This window comes from Electrona antarctica (assembly GCF_951216825.1).
Source record: "Electrona antarctica genome assembly, chromosome: 6".
In the NCBI taxonomy this organism is placed as follows: Eukaryota; Metazoa; Chordata; class Actinopteri; order Myctophiformes; family Myctophidae; genus Electrona; species Electrona antarctica.
This window is the reverse complement of record NC_136811.1, coordinates 50,430,102-50,450,906: the sequence shown is the minus strand read 5'-3', so window position 1 is coordinate 50,450,906 and position 20,805 is coordinate 50,430,102. Positions and strand designations below refer to the sequence as shown.

General features: G+C 43.0%; 2 protein-coding genes across 2 annotated transcripts in view; one reads left to right on the top strand and one right to left on the bottom strand.

Moving 5' to 3' along the window:
- Positions 1 to 493: 493 nt before the first annotated feature.
- Positions 494 to 3,068, top strand: LOC306925127 (dendritic cell-specific transmembrane protein-like; the record flags this gene model as incomplete). The annotated part of the gene is made up of 3 exons (XM_079503809.1): positions 494 to 1,534; positions 2,508 to 2,846; positions 2,971 to 3,068. The coding sequence occupies 3 exons, from the start codon at positions 494 to 496 to the stop codon at positions 3,028 to 3,030; spliced, it is 1,440 nt and encodes a 479-aa protein (XP_079359935.1). The 3' UTR covers positions 3,031 to 3,068.
- A 2,058-nt stretch (positions 3,069 to 5,126) lies between these two features.
- The window catches only part of LOC306925126 (regulating synaptic membrane exocytosis protein 2-like), a 203,526-nt gene continuing 187,847 nt past the window's right edge, over positions 5,127 to 20,805 (bottom strand). Inside the window, exons 21-25 of the mRNA XM_079503808.1 lie at positions 10,972 to 11,113; positions 10,736 to 10,848; positions 9,478 to 9,579; positions 8,658 to 8,797; positions 5,127 to 8,058 (exon numbers count right to left, since the gene is read on the bottom strand). Coding sequence (XP_079359934.1) covers positions 7,855 to 8,058; positions 8,658 to 8,797; positions 9,478 to 9,579; positions 10,736 to 10,848; positions 10,972 to 11,113 — 701 coding nt within the window. The 3' untranslated portion in view covers positions 5,127 to 7,854. The remainder of the gene's footprint in view (positions 8,059 to 8,657; positions 8,798 to 9,477; positions 9,580 to 10,735; positions 10,849 to 10,971; positions 11,114 to 20,805) is intronic.

Below are 20,805 nucleotides of genomic sequence, written 5' to 3'. Positions count from 1 at the left end.
TCATTATTGCCCCAGTGAGGAACGTTTAGAACGAGCCTGGGCCTTCCTACAGATTTCTTGGGAAGTACAGCTCAAAATGCAATGACCTAAAATGTGTGTTATTATTATTATTTTGGTTTTTACTTCTGCTTATCGTGGTAAATGTTTAAGTGCCGCCTCCAAAAAGATGAGTAACAATACCCAAGGTTTGAGTAATATATGTATGCTTTGTTTTAACACTGTTTATGGAGAGGCAGCACACAACACAGCACAGCTGAACTCTACAGATAGATTTAGGGTTTGTACTTTATGACTGTCATTTCATTAAAAGTAGTAGTAACTCTGTATTAGATGAACTGGATTTGTTTCAACCTTTATTTTTGCTTCGAATACATCCTTTACTTTTGCTACGAATAGGCCTACATTTATGTTGTCACTGTGTTTGTGCTCTACAGAGATTTGGAGTGTTCCTTCAGAAGGCCATTTGTACACGTGCTGCCACTTCTTTCACAACATGTACACATGTGCAGCAACACAGTGGCTCAGGGATCTCGGATCTCTGGCCTTGGAGGTTTATGTAACTGGCACCAGGGACAGCTGGAGGTCGACAATGCTGCTCCTCCTCACCTGCCTCCTGTTCAGTGTACTGCTCGGCTCCCTGCTCCTCTTGTATCTCCTCTACACTCTGGGCTACGCAGCGGAGGTGGCCGGGGGCACCGCAGTCTCTGTGGGAGCACTGCTGGCGCTCACCCTCTTTCTCTCAAAGAAGGTGCGCTGTGCCGCCATTCTGTTTCTGATCTCCTGCTTCATGAAGCAGAGTCGCAAGCTGCTCCTGACCGCTTGGGTCAGCTTTGTGGTGTTGAGGAACGTCCAGAACACGTTGGACAACCTCACGGGCCTCATCAGGAGCATGATATGCAACTTGCAAGCAAAGAAGGAATATATCGCCACGCCGCTGGAAAAATACATCAAGATGCTGAACTGGGTCGGTGACGTGCTCAGGCAATTTCCTGATATTAGGGTGGTCAATTTTGATTCCAAACTTGACATTTCACTCAAGATATACGACGGCAAATTCAAGGAGAAACTCGTGGATACCAGGCAGAATCTGAACAAAACCGTCATATGCGTCCAGTCCGTTTTGAACGCTGTGTCCTCTGTGAGTCACAGAATGTTCCCCGCACTCAGCTTCCTCCTGCTTGTGACTTTTATTGCGCTGCACGTGAGGAAGTATTGCAACAACTTGAAATATCAAAACAAGTTCATAAGCAGCAGATTCGTCTCCTTTGATGAGAAGCAGAGGGCGGCAGGGAGGCCTCACGTCATGCCCCTCACGTCTGCCGAGGCAAAGCATTACGTCTCCATCCTGTCCGCTCGGCCCACCTCCAAGGAAGGGAAAGCCATGCTGAAATTTGGAATCCCAATATTCACCCATTTCGTAGCCTGGGTGGTGTTTGTTTGTGTGGATGGATTAATATACTGGTTTGTTAATATTGTAACTGTGCAACTGGCACAGCTGAAACCACTCCAAGTCCCCTTGATTATGAGCATCCAGGTAGGTTATGTTGGTTAAAAACTATAACGAGACCTATAATTTGAGCAAGGCAATATCTTGATAATGTGATGCTACTATTATTTGTTACAAAATATGCAGATCTACAAATGCTCAATTGACCATGCGTTGTGAGCTTTTAGACCTGCTATTTTTGAACATTTTAGATTAAAAAAAAAAAAGATACATAAATGACGAAAAGACCACACTTTCATGATATTACAATAATGCCAAAATCCCAGATGGTATCTTTGTGAGAATGACCGTCCCTCTGGAAACAGTACAGAGGCCTTTATTTGTCTGGTGTAACCATGGTGTATTTATTTAGACAACACAGGAACACACACGCACAACACCTGATGCTCCACTCTCAGCCCAAACCTCAGTACACTGGCAGCCTATTAGGCCCCATTTACACTGGCAGACAAATCCAGCCTGAATCAGATCTGAGCCACATCCAGATTGGAATCTGATTTGTTTAAATGAGTCATGTGACCATTTGACCATCTGATTCAGGCTAGATTTGTCTGCCAGTGTAAATGGGACCATTATATTCAGCTGTGCTGATTGAGTCTGGACTTTACCATTATACAGGGGTATACATAATAATACAAAAAAAGGAAAACATTTTTTTTTGAAGTCCACCAACCGAGAATAGTGTTTATAGCTATCTAGCTATATATCTTGAGTTGTGTTTATAGCAGACACTTGCAGTTTGGGCAACTCGAAAGCAAACGGATCCGTGGTTAGACTGGCATATTCGCCGATACCGATATGACCCAATATGACCAAATAAGGGCCGATCCGATACTTTTCCGATACCGATACAGTATCTGGACATCTCTAGTCTCATATTACAATATCAATATATAATATGTTCAATGATAAACAATCCCATTTCGTAGCCGAGAGTAGAATCATAAATCCCTCCAGATGAGTGTTTAGATAATCATCTCATATCCATTCATCATTCCAGGCCATTACATCTATCCTAGGCGTGAGCCTAGGCCTGGAGAACAGCAGCAAAGACTTCTCCTACTCTGTGAGCCTGTTTGAGGAGAGATGCCTCTATGAACCAAAGCTGCTGCTCCATAACTCACTATTCCCCATGGCTGTCCTGCTCGCTGCACTGCTGGTCATGGCCTTGATGGCCGCCAAGCTCAAACAACTGAGGCTGATCCTGTGCGAGCGCTTCTTTTCCGCCCCTGCAGAAGAGAGGGCCAAGTACCTCCACGCCAAGATCCTGCGGAAAAGATCAAAGGGGTTATTGGGAACGGATTCAGACGAGAGCGGTTTGAGGGCTCTCGTTTTCAAGGTTTGAAAGAACGAAACAAATTGAGTTTGCGTTTTGTTTGTTCCATGGATGCCCTCAATTAGGTGTTCTTTAAAGTTTATACTGATCTATTGTTGATTTGTTTTTGTTTGTTTTCTCTCATCAGGCACATTTCTGGTTTCCGTTGCTCTACAGGCCGAAGGAGGATGACAGTTCTAATGTGTGAACAGTATGCCCGTTACCGCTGAACAAAGTCCCCTGCCCATTGTACAGCAAATCGTTTTTGTTTTTATGCTGAGGGAAATTTCTATTAGCTTGCTTTAGATTGCTTTACTGCTTTAGAGTTTATGTTTTACATGATTATTTTTTGTTGGTTAAATAAAAGAATCCATCTCTGACCTGTTCACTGCTTAGAAATCAATCAGAACTCTCAGCTCATCATCTGACCTGTTCACTGCTTAGAAATCAATCAGAACTCTCAGCTCATCAGACACTGATTGCATTAATGTAACTAGAATAACATCTGAATCTGCATGGTGCATCTATACACTTCTCACTCCTATAGGGTTGATTGACTGAATACTGTGTTAACAGTACAGGTAGTATTTGAGTCCAAGGTTATGCTAAAAGGATAACACAAAAAAGCCCCAGGAGCTTGTTTCCATTGTGGTCCATTGTACTATAGAGACGGTGTGTCGATACACACATGATGTTTGGACTAATAGGAGTACTGTACTGTACTGTACTGTACTGTACTGTACTGTACTGTACTGTACTGTACTGTACTGTACTGTACTGTACTGTACTGTACTGTAGGCTATAGCAAGCCGATGTGAAAAGATTTGGGGCAGAAGTTCTGCTCACGCCAATCGGCCCAACGGTGCCGGAGAATAACTGCTCACAGACAGAAAGATGGACACACACACACACACACACACACACACACACACACACACACACACAGACAGACAGAATAGTTGGTGATGCCGTCACATAATGCTTGTTGGGTGTTGTACTGTATTTAATCAAATCCTCATGAGGACACCTACTGTTACTGATCCACATACTCACAGCTGCTGCTCAGGTCAGGTGACCTCAGCCAGTGGACTGTTTGTCCTTGGCGGTCTTCTGATAGCAGCGGCATCACGCATGCACGCACGCACGCACGCACGCACGCACGCACGCACGCACGCACGCACGCACGCACGCACGCACGCACGCACACTCTCTCTCTCTCTCTCTCTCTCTCTCTCTCTCTCTCTCTCTCTCTCTCTCTCTCTCTCTCTCTCTCTCTCTCTCTCTCTCTCTCTCACATATGCTTAATCTGTATGCTGATTGCACGTGTTGTATGCATATAGTTATAATATATCTATTGTCCCGCTGTCCGGCTATTCATTTCAATGAAAGTTGCTCACTGGCGTTTGAAGCACCCGGAAGTATGCCGGAAGTATACCCCAAATAAGGGATTGGCCTCAATATTGAGGGCGAACCCGTGACAGGGCTGTCACAGCCCTGTGACATGACGCTGTCACTGATATCCACACAATACTGACCATGATACTGACCAGCATGACGCAACTGGTCCTGTCCACTGTTGTTGTTTGTTTTTGAGGGGCGCCAGCCCCCTCCTATACACAGGTTTAATGTTTGTCTTTAGTCCAATGTTTGTTTTGTAAACGCCTTTGACAATGAATGGAAAATTGTCATAATGTACCTCATTAAGTCATATTGTCTCTTTATTGTTAATGGCGTTTGTGTTGGCACCATTTGTTTTACATCACCATTACATCACCTAATCAACATGAGTTAGAATTTAATATATTAGCGCCCCTCACTTCACACGGGTGTGATTTTTATGGTATTGGAGCTTCCGAGCTTATGTTTTTTTTAATGTTTTTACCATATCTGTATGCCCTATATCAGTGGTTCCCAAAGTGGGGTCCGGGGACCCCCAGGGGTCCTTGAGGGAGTGCCAGGGGGTCCCCAGCTAATTTGGTTCCAAACCAAAATGATTTGGTTTGGAACCAAATGGACCCTAATGGGTCTGTAACTCTGAGAGTGTACAAATGGAACCATTTGCACACTCTCTGAGTTAAATCCTTGACAGTTTGGGTACCAATGCCCTATATCTATTACCTAACCAGTGCATAAAGTGAATCTGTAATCGTTTGTTATAACTATAGCCTACTGTATTTGTAGTGCAGGATCAGGGACTCACTGCCCTGCATGTTTTTTGTAGTAATAAGGTACTGTATGTCTGTATGCGTGTTTGTTCATCATATCATTTCGCCAATACTCAGCATCATTGTAAATTGTGTAATATCCATTTTTTTATTTTTAATTTGAAAAATAACTTACATAAATCTCTGTACTCAACCATACTTTACCAAGACATAGCCTTGGCATTAACACATTGCACAAAAATAAATACAAATTAAAAGGCATTCAAAAGGATAAATAACATGTCTTTGTCATCGTGTGAGGCATTATTCCTATTCCGGAAAGATTCTATCAGTCTATTCATGTTAGCTTGTTCATTAAATTGTGACATCTAACGGTATGTACAATGAAAATAAAAATGGAAATATATAGCTTCTTACAGCAAACCAGGCCTTCCATGGACATTAAATGAATTACCTTAGTGTGGAAAAGGAATAGTGCCTCAGGTCAATTTCATTCAGACATACTGCAACTATAAGATTCATATATACTTCCCAGACCTGAGAAGCATTTATAATTACTAAAAAATAGAAAATAAAAAATAAACTGGTCTTGGCTTTGAAATAAACTAACAAAAATATATAGTAAATGAATTTCATTTTCATTAAACAAGGAGAAAAAAAAAGCATTTCGTGTGGCAATATCCCTTTGTTGTTTGACCTTGTGGTAAGCTCATCTCTTTTATTCAGTGCTTGTAAAATTAAACTTTTCAGCAACACACAACTTCTTTGCATGTTGACTGCCTCTTGATTGGGTAAAGACCTCTTCCTGTACCAATACAGATTATTTTTGCATGTTAGTCAACAATACTGAAATACACTTGCAATCACAACTGTTTTGTCAACCTCCATTAATTATAAAATAGTTTCCATGTCACTTTTTTTTCCTTTTTTTCTCAAAAATAAATAAAATCATGATTTTTTTTTATTGGGTGGGGGGGTGGGAGTGGAATCTTTTTTTTTTTTTTTTTTTTTTCCTTTTTGTCAAAACTTGAATAACCGGCCATAAAAGACCAATAAACTAATTTGCTGTAGAATTCAATTTAAGGTGCGGGAGGAAAGTAACGAAGTTGATCATGCACTGTACAAGAAACTGCAAAAACTCCAAATATCGTCTTTATCAAAACATGCTGAGTTTACTGTAAGGTGTGCCCAAGCCATGTTGCAGAAAAATCCCTTTTCAACATGCTTGTTAAACAAATCAACTCCAAAATAAAAAGACATACCGAAAACAATACGGAACTGTAAAATAACGAACAGTCCGAAAAAATCTGGACAATATCAGGGGATTGGACAATGGTAGCAATGAATAATACAATGAATAGTACCCTGGAACAAGGGGGGGGAAAGAGAAACATGTACAATTTGCACATAATGTTTATCTTCATAAGGCTTGTGCCTTTTACAATGAAATAAATAATTTACATTTATTTTCATTATACTTTTTGTCACATAAACATTTTCTTTTTGATAAATAACTCCAAAAATGTTCCTTTTAAGTTTCCCTTTATCTGCATGTCTGTAAAACACAGACTATAATGGATGGTCTAAAGAATGATAAACAATGTGTCTGTTTAATCACGCTGTTGCATTCACTCTCCTTGAAAACCATGCACTAGTGAAATTTATCTTTAAAAATAATATAAATTGTTGAAAATGGCTGATCTGTTTTGTTTGTTTTTCTTCATCTTTTTTTAAATTTAATTTTTTTTGCAAGTTGCAGCCTCAAGAAAATAATTATTTTATTTTTAATTCAGCTAAATTCTTTTGTCCATGCAAAAAAAAAAAAAAAAAAAATGTCCTCCTTTTTAAATTTCATACAATATATCAACAGAGAAAGAATGGCCGTTGGATCATTACAAGTTCTTTTTTTTTTCTGTGAGGGTTTCTGATCATTTACTGGATGTTCTGGAGCATCGAATAAGGTCGTCACTGCAGTATTGCCTTTGATTAACTTCAAACAAGTCTCTCTCTGGGGTGATCTACCAGTGTGGTTGGATGCTGCATATATAAACGGATCAGTAACAGAACAGGGGCCTACAGTATCTCTGGATGTGTTTAGTTTTTAGTTTTTTGGAGAGGAGGGGCAGGGAGGGAGGGGTGGATTGTGTGCACAAGCTGAGACGCACCTCTCATAAAGTAAAAAAACAAAACAAAAAGGTCTCCAAGGCTCCGTCTACACGGCTAGGTCTGTTGGCGTGGCGTGACCAAGCTTCTGGTATTAGGAACACCTGTCAACCCCTTCAGGTACAAGTATACAATGCGTACACTGACATCAAAGAAAGTATGTTCAAATTAAATAAAAAAATTAATAAAAAATTTAAAATTAAAATTAAAAAAAGGAACATTTATTTTTCATTCGAAAGAAAAACAAAAAAAAAGGGCTTCTGTAGAACTCATGAAGCAGTTCCCAGTACATGACCCCCATGGCTTCGAATTGGATGAAACACCTGGAACTGACACAGATTCCTCGTGCTAAGGAGTTCGTTCATTCGTTCCAGCTTCCTCCAACAACAACAACGATAACAACACCTGGCGTTTTCCCCAGGCCGCCAGGCCGCCGACGCGCCCGCAAACGCGCCGCAAACGTGTGCAACGTTTTTTTGTTTTTAGAATTCTCTTCTTTTTTTCTTTTTTTTTTGCTCAAAAAAACCCACACAGGATCACTTTTCAGCACACCCCTAGAAACAGGCTCAGAAGACACAACATCAAGCATGCAGTGTAACCAGGGGGGGCTTCGTGACCTGTTTATCCATCGCAATTCGCAACACACTGGCTTGCTACAATAATGCTACCAGTCCCACACACTGCTGCTGCTGCTGCTGCTGCTGCTATGACCGAGAGAAACTGTCCAGTGAGGATTGGGAAGCTCTTCTGGTCAGGGGGGCCAGGGTAGGGTCCACCAACGAGGAGGGAGGAAAGAGCTTGAACCAGCCAATCACCATGTTGGACAGGTCCAGATCGTCCAAGAGTATCTGAACTGCTCCCATGAATGATTTATGGTCCATGCGTCCGTAGTCCCCCCATACGATGATCTGGGGTGAGAAAATAAAAATGTTGGAAATGTGTCTTTTTCTATTGAATGCCACTGGATTCGCTGTAAAGCATACATTAGCCTTAAACACTTGATCCTATATTTTCAATTTTCAATAATAATAAAGATTGTTCAAAACATTCTTTTGAAAATCTACAAGCGCACATCAAGTCATATCTCGTTGCTGTCCGGAAAGAAACCACCTAACTCCATTCTTTTCCCCTTTTTTTCATAAATCAATGCTATTGAACACCCTTCACGTCTGTGTGTTGGTTAAAAGAAATATTGAACCAATGGAAAGTATTAAAAAGTCCACTTGAGCTGGATCTTTTTTCATTTCCTGAAACATTTTGGAGTTACTTGGTTTCTTCCAGACAGCAGAGAATTATATTGGGTAATAAACCCATCAGTGAGAATGGTAATAATACGAGGAATTAAATATCTAAAGCAGTGGTTTAAAAGTGGGGTCCAGGGACCCTGTGAGTTATGGGGATCGTTGAAATTACAACATTTCAGAACCAATGCTCTAAATTCAATTACAATTATACGAACCACTACAGCTAAACAAAGTTGACCATGTTTTCGGATTTTCCCACTCACCTGTAAAATCTTCCCACTTGGACTCTCCTCAAACGGCAGTTGCTGCTGGTAAAGAGGATCCAAGGTTTTCCTTGCTACTTTTGTTTTCTTTTTGGCTATGCAGGCTCCATTATCCAAAAGGTAGACCTTTACATATGGTGCTGTGAGGAGAGGAGAGCAGAGGAGAAAATGGGAGGGGAGAGGAGAGATTCTTTAAAAACTTGGCTAGAGAAAGTTATTATATTTAGCAAATTAATATACATTTCTCAAATACATTATTCATGACCTAACCAGCTCTTTTTACCCAACAATTTTGCAACACATATTTCCACCCAGTGTCAATTATCTAATGTAATCCTGGGCGCTGCACTCCCTCTGCCAACCTGGGGAGAGCACCGGACTGACCTCATGCTTCAATGCATGAGGAGTCCAAGTCGCTTCTTTTCACCTGACCACCTGGGGAGGGTTTTCCCCGGTTGGACGTAGCGCGTGGAAGGAACACGTTATTCCAACCCGTTCCTTTCCCGTCCATCAAGTGCCCCGGCTGGCCAGGAGGAGGCCGTTTAGAGACCAGTATTATGTGTGTCTTAAGTACCAGGTCTTATTACTTAACTTAAGACCTGGAGGCGTGATCAATGCCATTTGGCTATTCTGAGTGGCCAAACAGCATTGACCACACCTCCAGGTCTTAAGTTAAGTAATAAGACCTGATACTTAAGACACGCATAATACTGCCCCATGTTTTTTTTTGTGGTTTTTTTTAGGATACCTACCCTCAAAAGTACATTTCTAAAAGTGTTCTGGCACTCAGCAGGGGGTCACGGCGGTGTGTCAGACTCACCTGGCAGTGCCTTGGAACCTGGTTTTCCCACAAGGCCACGGGCTCTGATGACCTCCACCTCTAGTGCTCCCTTCTTGTCCACCATGCCGATCTGGATGTCACCTGTATGACACAGACACACACCGTCAGCACTGGAGCATTTTCTTTAGCATTTTTTGAGTGGTGTAAACCACTCCTACAACTGGCTTTGTTAGTCTGTCTGTCTGTCTGTCTGTGCTCAAAAAATTAGCACGGTTGCTATGGTCACCCAGTTCACCCGGGTGTGATTTCATTACGTCAGACATTACGTCAGACCACAGCTGATCAGTATAAGACCTTACACCACTCAGTTCACACAGGTGTGATTTTTATATAATGACACACTTCGATTTGGTTTAGTCGCAGTCTTTTGAATGAAATGTCATTTAGTTCTAGTCACATTTTAGGCATGTGAAATGTTTTGGTGCTATAGTTTTTAATCTAAATCTACAGTTGATTTTGTCGACAAAAACATGTATTTTGGCTGGCCTTGATGGCATCGGAAAGCCTGAGTTTACACTTGGTTGCATGCGCAACCAAACAAAAAATGACTTGTCATTTAGTTCTACTCACATTTTAGTCTAGTTTTATCTGTTGACGGAATAGACAATATATTCAGTTTTAGTTTTAGTCATCGTAGCTTAGTTTTAATTTCGTGTTTGTCCATGATAAAGATGCAGACGACAAACATTTTTTTAGTCTATGAAATCAACACTGCTTTGTGATATACAGTATATCTATATTTGATCATTTTCACATAATAGACCTGTGCCCATCGGCCACCGGCCTACTTGGGAACGCTGCAAGTTGGGAACCTAGTATGCAACACCTGTTGTCATAGCACCCGTTTTAACCATCTGACCGTGTCCCTTTTGTCTCCATATATGGAGATCTCTGTATCTGTCTGTCTGCCTGTGTCTGAAGAGTGCCAACTGACTGTGGAAAGTGGAATGGTTGCCATGACAATCAATTGGCTGAGGCAGAGGCTGGGAATTCTACAGGTATGGGGACTTAGGCTCATTAGGTCCACTGGCAGAGCCTGAGCAGAGCTTTTTGTGGTTGGTTCTGGACAACTGTGTATCTGACCGACTCAAGGCCGGTGTGGTGGTGTCGAATGCGTGTGTCAAATTTGAAGTCACTGGTGGCGAACAGGTCTTGAGTTACGTGGATTACAGATAGTAGGATAATGAAATCATGTCACAGAATAGGGACACCATGGAGTGTAGTGTTCTTTTCTCACCCATAGGCGGCGTGGCCAACGTCTGACGTCCAACCAGCTGGGCGGGGCCCAGACCGTCCAGGAAGTCGCTGAACTGAGCGTCCGATGAAAGCCTCACGCCGGGGAAGATGAGACTGGCGAGACAAACAAGATTTTAGAATTGACTTGAATGATGCTTTAAGCACTAGTTTTAAGCACTAAGTTCTTAGTCCTGGAAATGGAAATAAGGGTTGATTGAGGAGGAGGCGCTTCCTTACTTTCCCTCGGAGCTGTAGCTGTTCATGCTGCCGTCGGTGGACTCCCGGCTGGCCTGCCGGGTCATCCTGTTCCTCATCTCCACCGCGAGGCCCGTCTCCGTGCTCCTCTGGATGGTGCTGCGGAGCTTCTTACCTCCTGCTTCTAGAGAGAGAGAGAGAGAGAAAGAGAGAGAGAGAGAGGGAGAAGTTGAGAGAGAGAGACAAGAGGGAAGCGGAGGTTGTCAACGCTTGCAGCATGACCACAAATCAGCCGTCCGAGCGGCTCACACGCCACCAGTTGACCTTCGCCGGGAGATTTATTTATTGATGGCGCGTCTCTTTTGTCTGACCAACAACTCCAACTCTAATTGTATTTTTATGTGTGTTCATCAAGGTTGTCCCGAATTGACCTTCGCCGGGAGATTTATCGTTGACACGTTTCTCTGTCCATCCAACACAAAGTGAACGGACACAGAGCTAACTCTGACGGACAGTATTATCCTGTGTATGCGTCGAGTTCGCCCTTCTGTTCAAACGAACGCGCCACGTTCATTTCTCATCATCCTGAAGGTGCTCTGAGGCTTTGATTAGACAGCGGTCTGTTATGGAGCGGAGCGGTCGGTCTCAAGAAATAACACACTGCTGAATTCAGTGATTGGCCAATCAGAATCAAGCATTCGACCAAGTCGTGTAATATATACTACAGTATACATCTGTTACAGACCGCACCCTGCACTACGCAGATACAGAACTCACACAATCACAGTGTCGTTAGATTACAGTAACCCGGCCTAACCCTATGCATAAGCAAACACATCCAATGAGCAAGAGCAAGGCGCCCGCCCGCTCCTGTATTATTATGGTCTGCAGCCTGGCCGCCTGCGGGGGCCTCTGGGATATGGAGTCCTGGCTGCTACCTATGACTATTATCCACTGATCCAAGGCGACAGCTGACGCCATCCATTAGCCCTGCTTCTGCTCATCTGCACCCAGCCTATATCCCACAGCCTGTGTGTGCAGCCACGTGGCGCATGCATTCACGCACGCGCACACACACACACACACACACACACACACACACACGGCGATCCAGATAATACACGCTTCCAGTTTACAGTACACGCCATTTGTAACTCTGAGGCAGTACAAATAGAACGGGACGGACGCGCACACACACACACACACACGCACACACACACACACACGCACACCCGCACACACACACACACACACACACACACACACACACGCACACACGCACACACGCACACCCGCACACACACACACCCGCACACACACCCGCACACACACCCGCACACACACACACACACACACACACACACACACAGGACTTCTTCTGCCTTTACGCAAACCTGAAATTGCGTAAAGGCAGAGATGATGCACACACATCCAGCATGACTCGGCATATGATACGGCACATGCAGTTGGAGGCCATCGATATTGTCCTTTTCTTTTTGCTGAGGTTTGCGTGATCTGCGCAAAACCCCTTTTGGTGTTTTAAACATTATGTTATAATTTAGCTATTGAAAAATAGCAGATCTACAAGCTCATAGCGCGCCACCGAGTGGCGCGCTACGAGCTTGTAGGTCTGCTATTTTTGAAAAATCGTGAAAATATTTATTCCAGAAAACTGGAGGATTTAGAAGGATTTGAGGTCAGGCCTAAATGGGTCAAATGATAAGGGACAATATCGGTGGCACCCAACTGTACCGTACTAAACACAAGTCCATAAACAATGTTTTGAATGTCCCGTTAACCCTATTAATAGCTATATTATAGCATAATGCTAACACCAAAAAGGGGTTTCCGCCCAAAATGGGTTAAACACAAGGTTAGTAATTGCTTTGCTACCGTGAATCCGCGAAGCATGTCTGTATGAACACAGTGCTTTAAGACATCATATTTATTTGGGCTTTCCTGCCTTTTATTATTTGATAGTCCATGGTGTAGACAGACAGGAAACAGGGAGAGCAAGGCAGGGAGTGACACGCAGCGCTTACATACTGTACATGTTTATATACTGTAGTAAAGTGACCACTTAAGTTATACACATAAAACAAATTGTATATTTAGGTTACATGAACATGTGAGCATTACAGCTGGGTTCACTGCAGGTATGTTTGCATTATAAAAGGCCTGTAGCAGAATTAGAGCATACTGCTGAGTGTGTTTATAATATACCTGAGATAACATTCATCTCTCCTGCAGAATATTGCACAAGTGATGCTGTAAGAAGCAATGTTAACACAGAGACTTAAAGCGCAAATAACATGCATTTTAAAACTGCTTTTAATATTTAATATCATATTGTCTATGTCCCTCAAAGTTATTTCTAATGGTTTGAGCCTCAATCACCACTCTGATATAACCAGGCCTTGTCATTTCTTTCTGGACTTTCAAAGCAGTTTTAGCTGCAGTACCACAATGTCCTGAGGTGGTGGGGGTGCTGATGTGCAGATTATTTAATATTTGAGTCATTATAATACTGATGCTAGATAAAACCAGGCTTGTTTCCATTCCATGCCAGCTTGGAAAATCAACAATGGTGGACATTGTAAACAAAGTGGAAATGCAAATTTGGAACTGAAGACTGAAGAAGAGGAGGAATTATACAAAGTAGGGTGACATTGATGACATCACGATGAGGCCAAAATCAGTTGAGCTGTTCCTGAGAGCAATTTCCATTAAAACACCAATATGATATGAAAGCCTGATTGTTCAAAATTGGTTATTTGTGGGGATAGAAAACACATATGGGAGCCCCAAAAACACAAAAGAAATTGAAAAAGTTGAATTTTATGTTATAGGTCCTTTAAGTCTGGATACTATATTCAAATATTACTAACCTACAAGTGGAAGTTGCTCTGTCAAATTTGTATATAAGTTAAAGTACTATTCGTTAAATACTGAGTAGATACGCACAATGTAGTTTGTTACTGGCTTTGACAGTAAGGCATGTGAATGACATGGCTGGGGTGCAATTGATAATAGATTAACCTCTGTACACATCATTGTATTTCTCTTACATTGGAGTAAATCAATCACTGCAGAGGATTGAACACGACATGACTTGATCATTGGTTTACCATTTTACATGCATATCGCATCACCTCATCTAACCTCCATTTTCCTGCATGTTTCAACGCTCTAGCGTTCTGACACAGTCAAGCGTGGCCATGCACTGAAGAAGAAAGAAAGTGGAACGCGAAATAAACCTGACATACTGCATCTCAGAGAGAGAGAGAGAGAGAGAGAGAGAGAGAGAGAGAGAGATAGAGAGAGAGAGAGAGAGAGAGAGAGGGGCCGTGTCCTAGTAATCTCACGCTTTTCACTGCTCACAATGGATGAGGCCAACAGTGACGTCCGCAGTGACCTGCAGCTGTGGCAAACAGCCGTAAATCCAGAACACTGTGATCAGTGGACATACCGCGCTGACACACACCTCACAAAGCAACCGCAGGCCCATATATATGTTCTACTCTCTGTGTGACAGAGTATATACAAACACCATGGGTGATGTTTAAATCATCATTATACAACAGGTCGTTTCGAGGAAGCAATCCGATTGGTTGAAACAGACATCTAGCCGTGCTTCAAATGAGCATGATGGAACAGCAATCAAAACATAAAAATCAGCTACTCTCTGTTCTCCCAGAGCGCAGCCGACGCTGTGGCTAGGCTAGCTAGTTTATTGGGACATTTGTGGTCGTAGTGGCTACATATGTCATTAAAAAAAATGATGATTTATTTTTAGCAAATATCTTAGTTTTAATTAAATTTAGTCAACGTGTTTTTTTAAGTGTTTTTTGTTGTATAATAGCAATATTACACTTGAGCGTGTGCTTTACCATCGTTAATGCACGCCTGCGTTGCTGCATTACCCTCTCGTGTAATATTGCTTAATTATACAACACAAATCTATATATGAATCAATATTATGTTACCACAATTGCCAGTTATGTCTCGCCTCAAATGCGTTCAAAACCCTTAGTGTACTGTTTAGCTGTAAAATGACATTGTGTGTTAGTTTACACGGCTGCCTTGTTGAATAAATAATAATAATAAACAGCCCTGCAGACTGCTTAATTGATTGATTGATTCAGGTGCGCTGTCTCCGTCTGTCTTTTATTGATAGCAGTGGTCATTCAGGCCGCTGAATTCAGTGATTGACCAATAAGAATCGAGCATATACAGTTGGGTGCCACCGATATTGTCCCTTATCATTTGACCCATTTAGGCCTGACCTCAAAATTTTAAAAAATCCTTCTAAATCCTCCAGTTTTCTGAAATAAATATTTTCACGATTTTTCAAAAATAGCAGACCTACAAGCTCGTAGCGCGCCACTCGGTGGCGCGCTATGAGCTTGTAGATCTGCTATTTTTCAATAGCTAAATTATAACATAATGTTTAAAACACCAAAAGGGGTTCCCGCCCAAAATGGGTTAACTGTCCTTTTGCGCAGATCACGCAAACCTCAGCAAAAAGAAAAGGACAATATCGATGGCCTCCAACTGTATGTAACATATTAATGCAACATACTGTATATCCTGTCCCATCAATGAATGTATGGCTCCTATATTGTAACATGACTCACTATACATGCAAGATCCACATTACATGACTCACAAACCATCACAAGATCACATAATTGTCTGCAAAAACCCCGACCCAAAACATGGCCATCTAGTGCAACGATAACTGCTGTATGAATGCATGACTGAACCCTCTGTTGATGAATAATTTCCTGAATAATTGTGACGCTCCATTTCCTTTTAAGCGGCGTGGATAATTGCTTCGCTCGGAGCCACTTCCGCCCGCCCCCTCCACACTGGTGTGGGGGGATGGGGGGGATGGGGGGGGGGGGGGGGGGGGGGCGGATGAGCATGATCCATGATTGGATGGCTGAGATTGGGGTCAAATGCTTGGTTCATGTAACTGTACCTAGCATGAACCCAGGTAGACGCAGCGGTTTTATGGCAGCGTTACGTGTTCAGTTGGCCCCATATGGAGGAGACTTTGATGAGAAACATCACAATCACATCACATCACAATGAGCGGGAGTGCAGCAACTGTTTTGGTCTAGCGTTCCTGGACAAATTCAAATTTGACCAGGAAATCTGTTGAGACAATCTGTTATATATACATGATACGCACACTACACAACAGCAGTGGTTCTCAAACTTATATCATTTCAAAGACCCCCCCCCCCATAACTATGAGAGTATGCAAATGGTACCTATAAAGGAACCCTGGGGGGGTCCACAACGGGAACAAGCCCCCTGGGGCTTTTTGTGTTATCCTTTTAGCAGAACATTTGACTTCACGGTTCTTAAACTTGTTAATGAAGCATTCAACCAATTCATAAATCAATCAATCAATGGCCCGGACCACTAATGCCAGCTATCCGGGCACCTGTAGCCAGATATCCGGCTACATTGACCGGGTCAATGTAGCTGGATATCGAAATATATAAATACAATTAAAATATATATTTAAAAAAATCAATCAACCATGGGCTCCACTTTGAGAACCACACAGTATAATCATAAGTGTTAATTAACCCAATTTAATTTAAACTCAAAAGCTACAAACGGTTACATTAACAGCAGTGAGGATTGTACTTGTGCGAGTCACATTTCCGTCGTCCTCTATAGCTAAACAAAATGCTGTGGTTCATTATTACTGCATTTGGATTCATTTTAAACCCAATCCTCACAGGGGGGTCATGAGGTCACGAGGTCACTGGACTAGCACACATCTGTGTGGCAGGTATTCAATGATGATGCACGCCCAGCAGCAGCATCAGCAGCGGTCCGGTCGCCACGACAACCACAGTCAATACTGTGACGCTCTTTTCACGACAACCACCACCTCACATGTTCAAGACATAATAAAGACATACAATTACTATACGAGAAATCATCAATACTATTGGAGCAGTAAAATGTATATGACAGAAGTAACAGTGTGTGTGTGTGTGTGTGTGTGTGTGTGTGTGTGTGTGCGTGCGTGCGTGCGTGCGTGTGCGTGTGTGTGTGTGCGTGCATATGCGTGTGTGAGGGGGGGTGGTGGGGGTACTTGCTTAGGGACCAGTTGCAAATTGTATATTGTATTTCCGAAGAATGAACTACGATGGACCACAATTGAAACAAGCCCCCTGGGGCTTGTGTTATCCTTTTCCTATAGCATTTGACTGTATACTACCTGTACTCTAACACTCTTGCTAATGAAGCATTCAATCAATCAATCAATCAATCAATCCCTCATTGGCAAATTCCTTCCTTCCCGGATTGAACAGGACAGTGTCCAAACTATTTTCAAAGGTGGCCATCATTTGAAAATATGAAACTGCCTCGGGGCCGACTGCACCTCCTGCCACGCTGTACCTTAGTTTGGACCATAACAAAGTCACGTACAAATGCATCACATTACAACCATTTATTTAACGACGTGCTACAGTATATCAATTGTCTTTTGTTGGCAGTGAAAACTGCAGGCTTTCCCGCATGCATGCGCTTCATTGCCATTTCATTTAAAGTCCCAAAAAAATCTTATTCAAATGGCAGTGTAGCCAAATGTTAGAGATGTTTTAAATTAAATTTAAAAAAGCCTTTCTTTCCCCAGGTTAATTTGAAAAACACCCAGAAACTCCATTGTATACATTTCCCATACTGGCAGGCCATAAATGATATATTTTAGGAAGGAAGCCGTACATGGGCCATATAAAATCTGCCCTCAAGCTACCTTTGTCTCCCGGTCTGGACTTTGCAAATGTCCGGTTGTAGAACCACGTCTCCCCTCCCTCCCTCTCTACTTTCTCCACCATCCAAGCAGCCGCTGTTGTCAGTGACAAATCACCACATCTTACCTCCATCGTCTTCATCAAAGGAGTTCATGCAAGGGAAGTAGACCGCCAGAGCCTCGAACGAGGCCGAGAGGCTCATCTTGCTCTGGGAGCGCTGCATGCGCATCCCCGGAGTCGGCCCGGCCGCGTTGTGCTGCTGCCTGCCCATCGCTGCTGCTGTTGCTGCCGCCGGTCGGTCGGTCGCTGACTGTCAACCGTCTCAACGAGACGAATCAAACGCAACTAGCTATCGGCTTACTTCCAAGGAATATTACAAAATAAATAATGTAAATAAATAATAATAATGTTAAGTGATAAAAAAAATTATAATAATTAGAAGGTGCAATGCCTTACAGGCCTATTAGTACAAGGCTGTTAAACGTTACTGTAATCCGGTGCTCTGTAGACTGCGGCTTGGAGAGAGAGCTTCTCCGAAAGGTTGTCTCAGTAGCAGTGTTTTCAGACACGTCTGCTCTGTGCGCTTGATGCCTCTGCTCTCCTCCTCTCCTTCTCTATCATCACTCGGAGGAGGGGGGGGGCGGGGGGGGGGGGGGGGGGCAAGCTGCATGCCTCTCCACCAATCAGAGGACCCGGCTGCTTAAGGCGTGCAGCACACAGTACAGTACCTCGGCTGGCTCTCGGGGCGGAGGAGCTTTACCCAGTGATACGTCGCCCATATGAGTCCTATTTACCCAGTGATACGTCGCCCATATGAGTCCTATTTACCCAGTGATACGTCGCCCATATGAGTCCTATTTACCCAGTGATACGTCGCCCATATGAGTCCTATTTACCCAGTGATACGTCGCCCATATGAGTCCTATTTACCCAGTGATACGTCGCCCATATGAGTCCTATTTACCCAGTGATACGTCGCCCATATGAGTCCTATTTACCCAGTGATACGTCGCCCATATGAGTCCTATTTACCCAGTGATACGTCACCCATATGAGTCCTATTTACCCAGTGATACGTCACCCATATGAGTCCTATTTACCCAGTGATACGTCGCCCATATGAGTCCTATTTACCCAGTGATACGTCGCCCATATGAGTCCTATTTACCCAGTGATACGTCGCCCATATGAGTCCTATTTACCCAGTGATACGTCACCCATATGAGTCCTATTTACCCAGTGATACGTCGCCCATATGAGTCCTATTTACCCAGTGATACGTCACCCATATGAGTCCTATTTACCCAGTGATACGTCACCCATATGAGTCCTATTTACCCAGTGATACGTCGCCCATATGAGTCCTATTTACCCAGTGATACGTCGCCCATATGAGTCCTATTTCCCCAGTGATACGTCGCCCATATGAGTCCTATTTCTCTCACCTCACTTTGCGCTACTATCGCCTCGCTGTGGCACCAATTATTTATTTTTCCTCCTTTCTGTCTTTGCACGTGCTCTGGCACTTTCTTTCTTAAGCCTATACTGTATACATTTTTTTTATGATTAATTTTTTCTTTTTGCAATTTTCTGTGAGAAAATCAGTTATTAGGGATTAAAGCAAAAACGAATGATCACGACTGAAAATGTTTGTTCGGCCGTCCCGACTCCCACAATCTGTGATTTGTGATCCTAAAAGATTATGTAGAATTATGATGTTAGGGTATTATTATCATTCTAAATTGTTGTTCTTGCTGTTCTACAGTATACATACACAACCAGTTAAATAAATGACTCCAGGTGCACTGAGCAAGCCGCTGTCAAAAAATTGATTTTAGCGATCCCGTTTTATATCGATATAAAAAAACCTCCCAGGCACCCGTGGTTTTATTTGATAGGACGTGTAGACACGTCTTTAGCATATCATACATGTTGAAAAGTGCTTCGACAAAACTCTGACTCCACTTAAGCTGGGTGTTTATTTGAGTTAGGTGGTTTCCTCCAGACAGCAGCGTTAGACAGAAGGACTGAAATCAGTCGTGGCGACTGGAACCTTTCATCCACGAGTTGTTATCGTCGAGCAACACGGTCCTAAGACAAAGTTAAATAGTCCCTTTCTCTTCATCGCTGTCGCTAACACTCCTTTTCCAACTTTCCCTCTCTGCCACCTATCCTGTCTTATCCGTGTGTAAAAACAAGCTGTCATCAGGTCGGGCCAACTGCTCTGCTTCTCCACTGTTATTCCACAGAGAGAGAGAGGGGGGGGGGGGGGGTACTGGTTACATATGCCCTACTTCATGTGCTGTAGTGTACGCCTCATCCACAAGACAATGGCGTGACCACCACCCAGCCACACCAACCTGCACATGAAGCCTACACTCCTTTTCTGCAACCGGTGCAGCAGCAGCAGCAACTACACCATCTTTAGCTCTTTAGCATCACAGCTTATACTAGGTAGATGTAGATGTTATTATGATAGAGTCTCCGTACAATGGGTCAGGGTCCGTGTCTGTTCGGTATTGCACTCCCTGGTCTAGGTTTGATTGATAATCTTTATTCTGTCTGCGAGAGGAAAATAACGTATACAAAACAAATCTATTCATCATTCATCACCTGCTTTGTTCACCATGGGTCAATCTAACATGTGTCCACAGTCTATGCCTTTTGTCCAGTGTTTTTCTACCATTTGAGAAGATTGCAGCCACCTACTGTAAACACCTACTGTAAACACCTACTGTAAACACAGACGACAGAATTAAGACAGTCTCGTTGGCAAGAAGGTTCACCACGAACTCACACGGTCATGGTGGTCCTTGAAATATTGTGTGCGTGCATGCGTGCGTGCGTGCGTGCGTGCGTGCGTGCGTGTGTGCACTGTGCGAGAGAGAGAGAGAGAGAGAGAGTAAGAGAAAGTAACATCACTTCAAAGCCAATTTGTGAAAAATCAAACCTTCTGGAAAGTGTTGCTTTGACAACATCAGCGTTCTGATTAAAACCACGAACAGCGCCTTAGATTCAGAGATAATGGCCCATAAACAAGGAAGTGAATGGCTGCGCACACTGCACAAAACATGTCCTGGAGCTCTGAGCA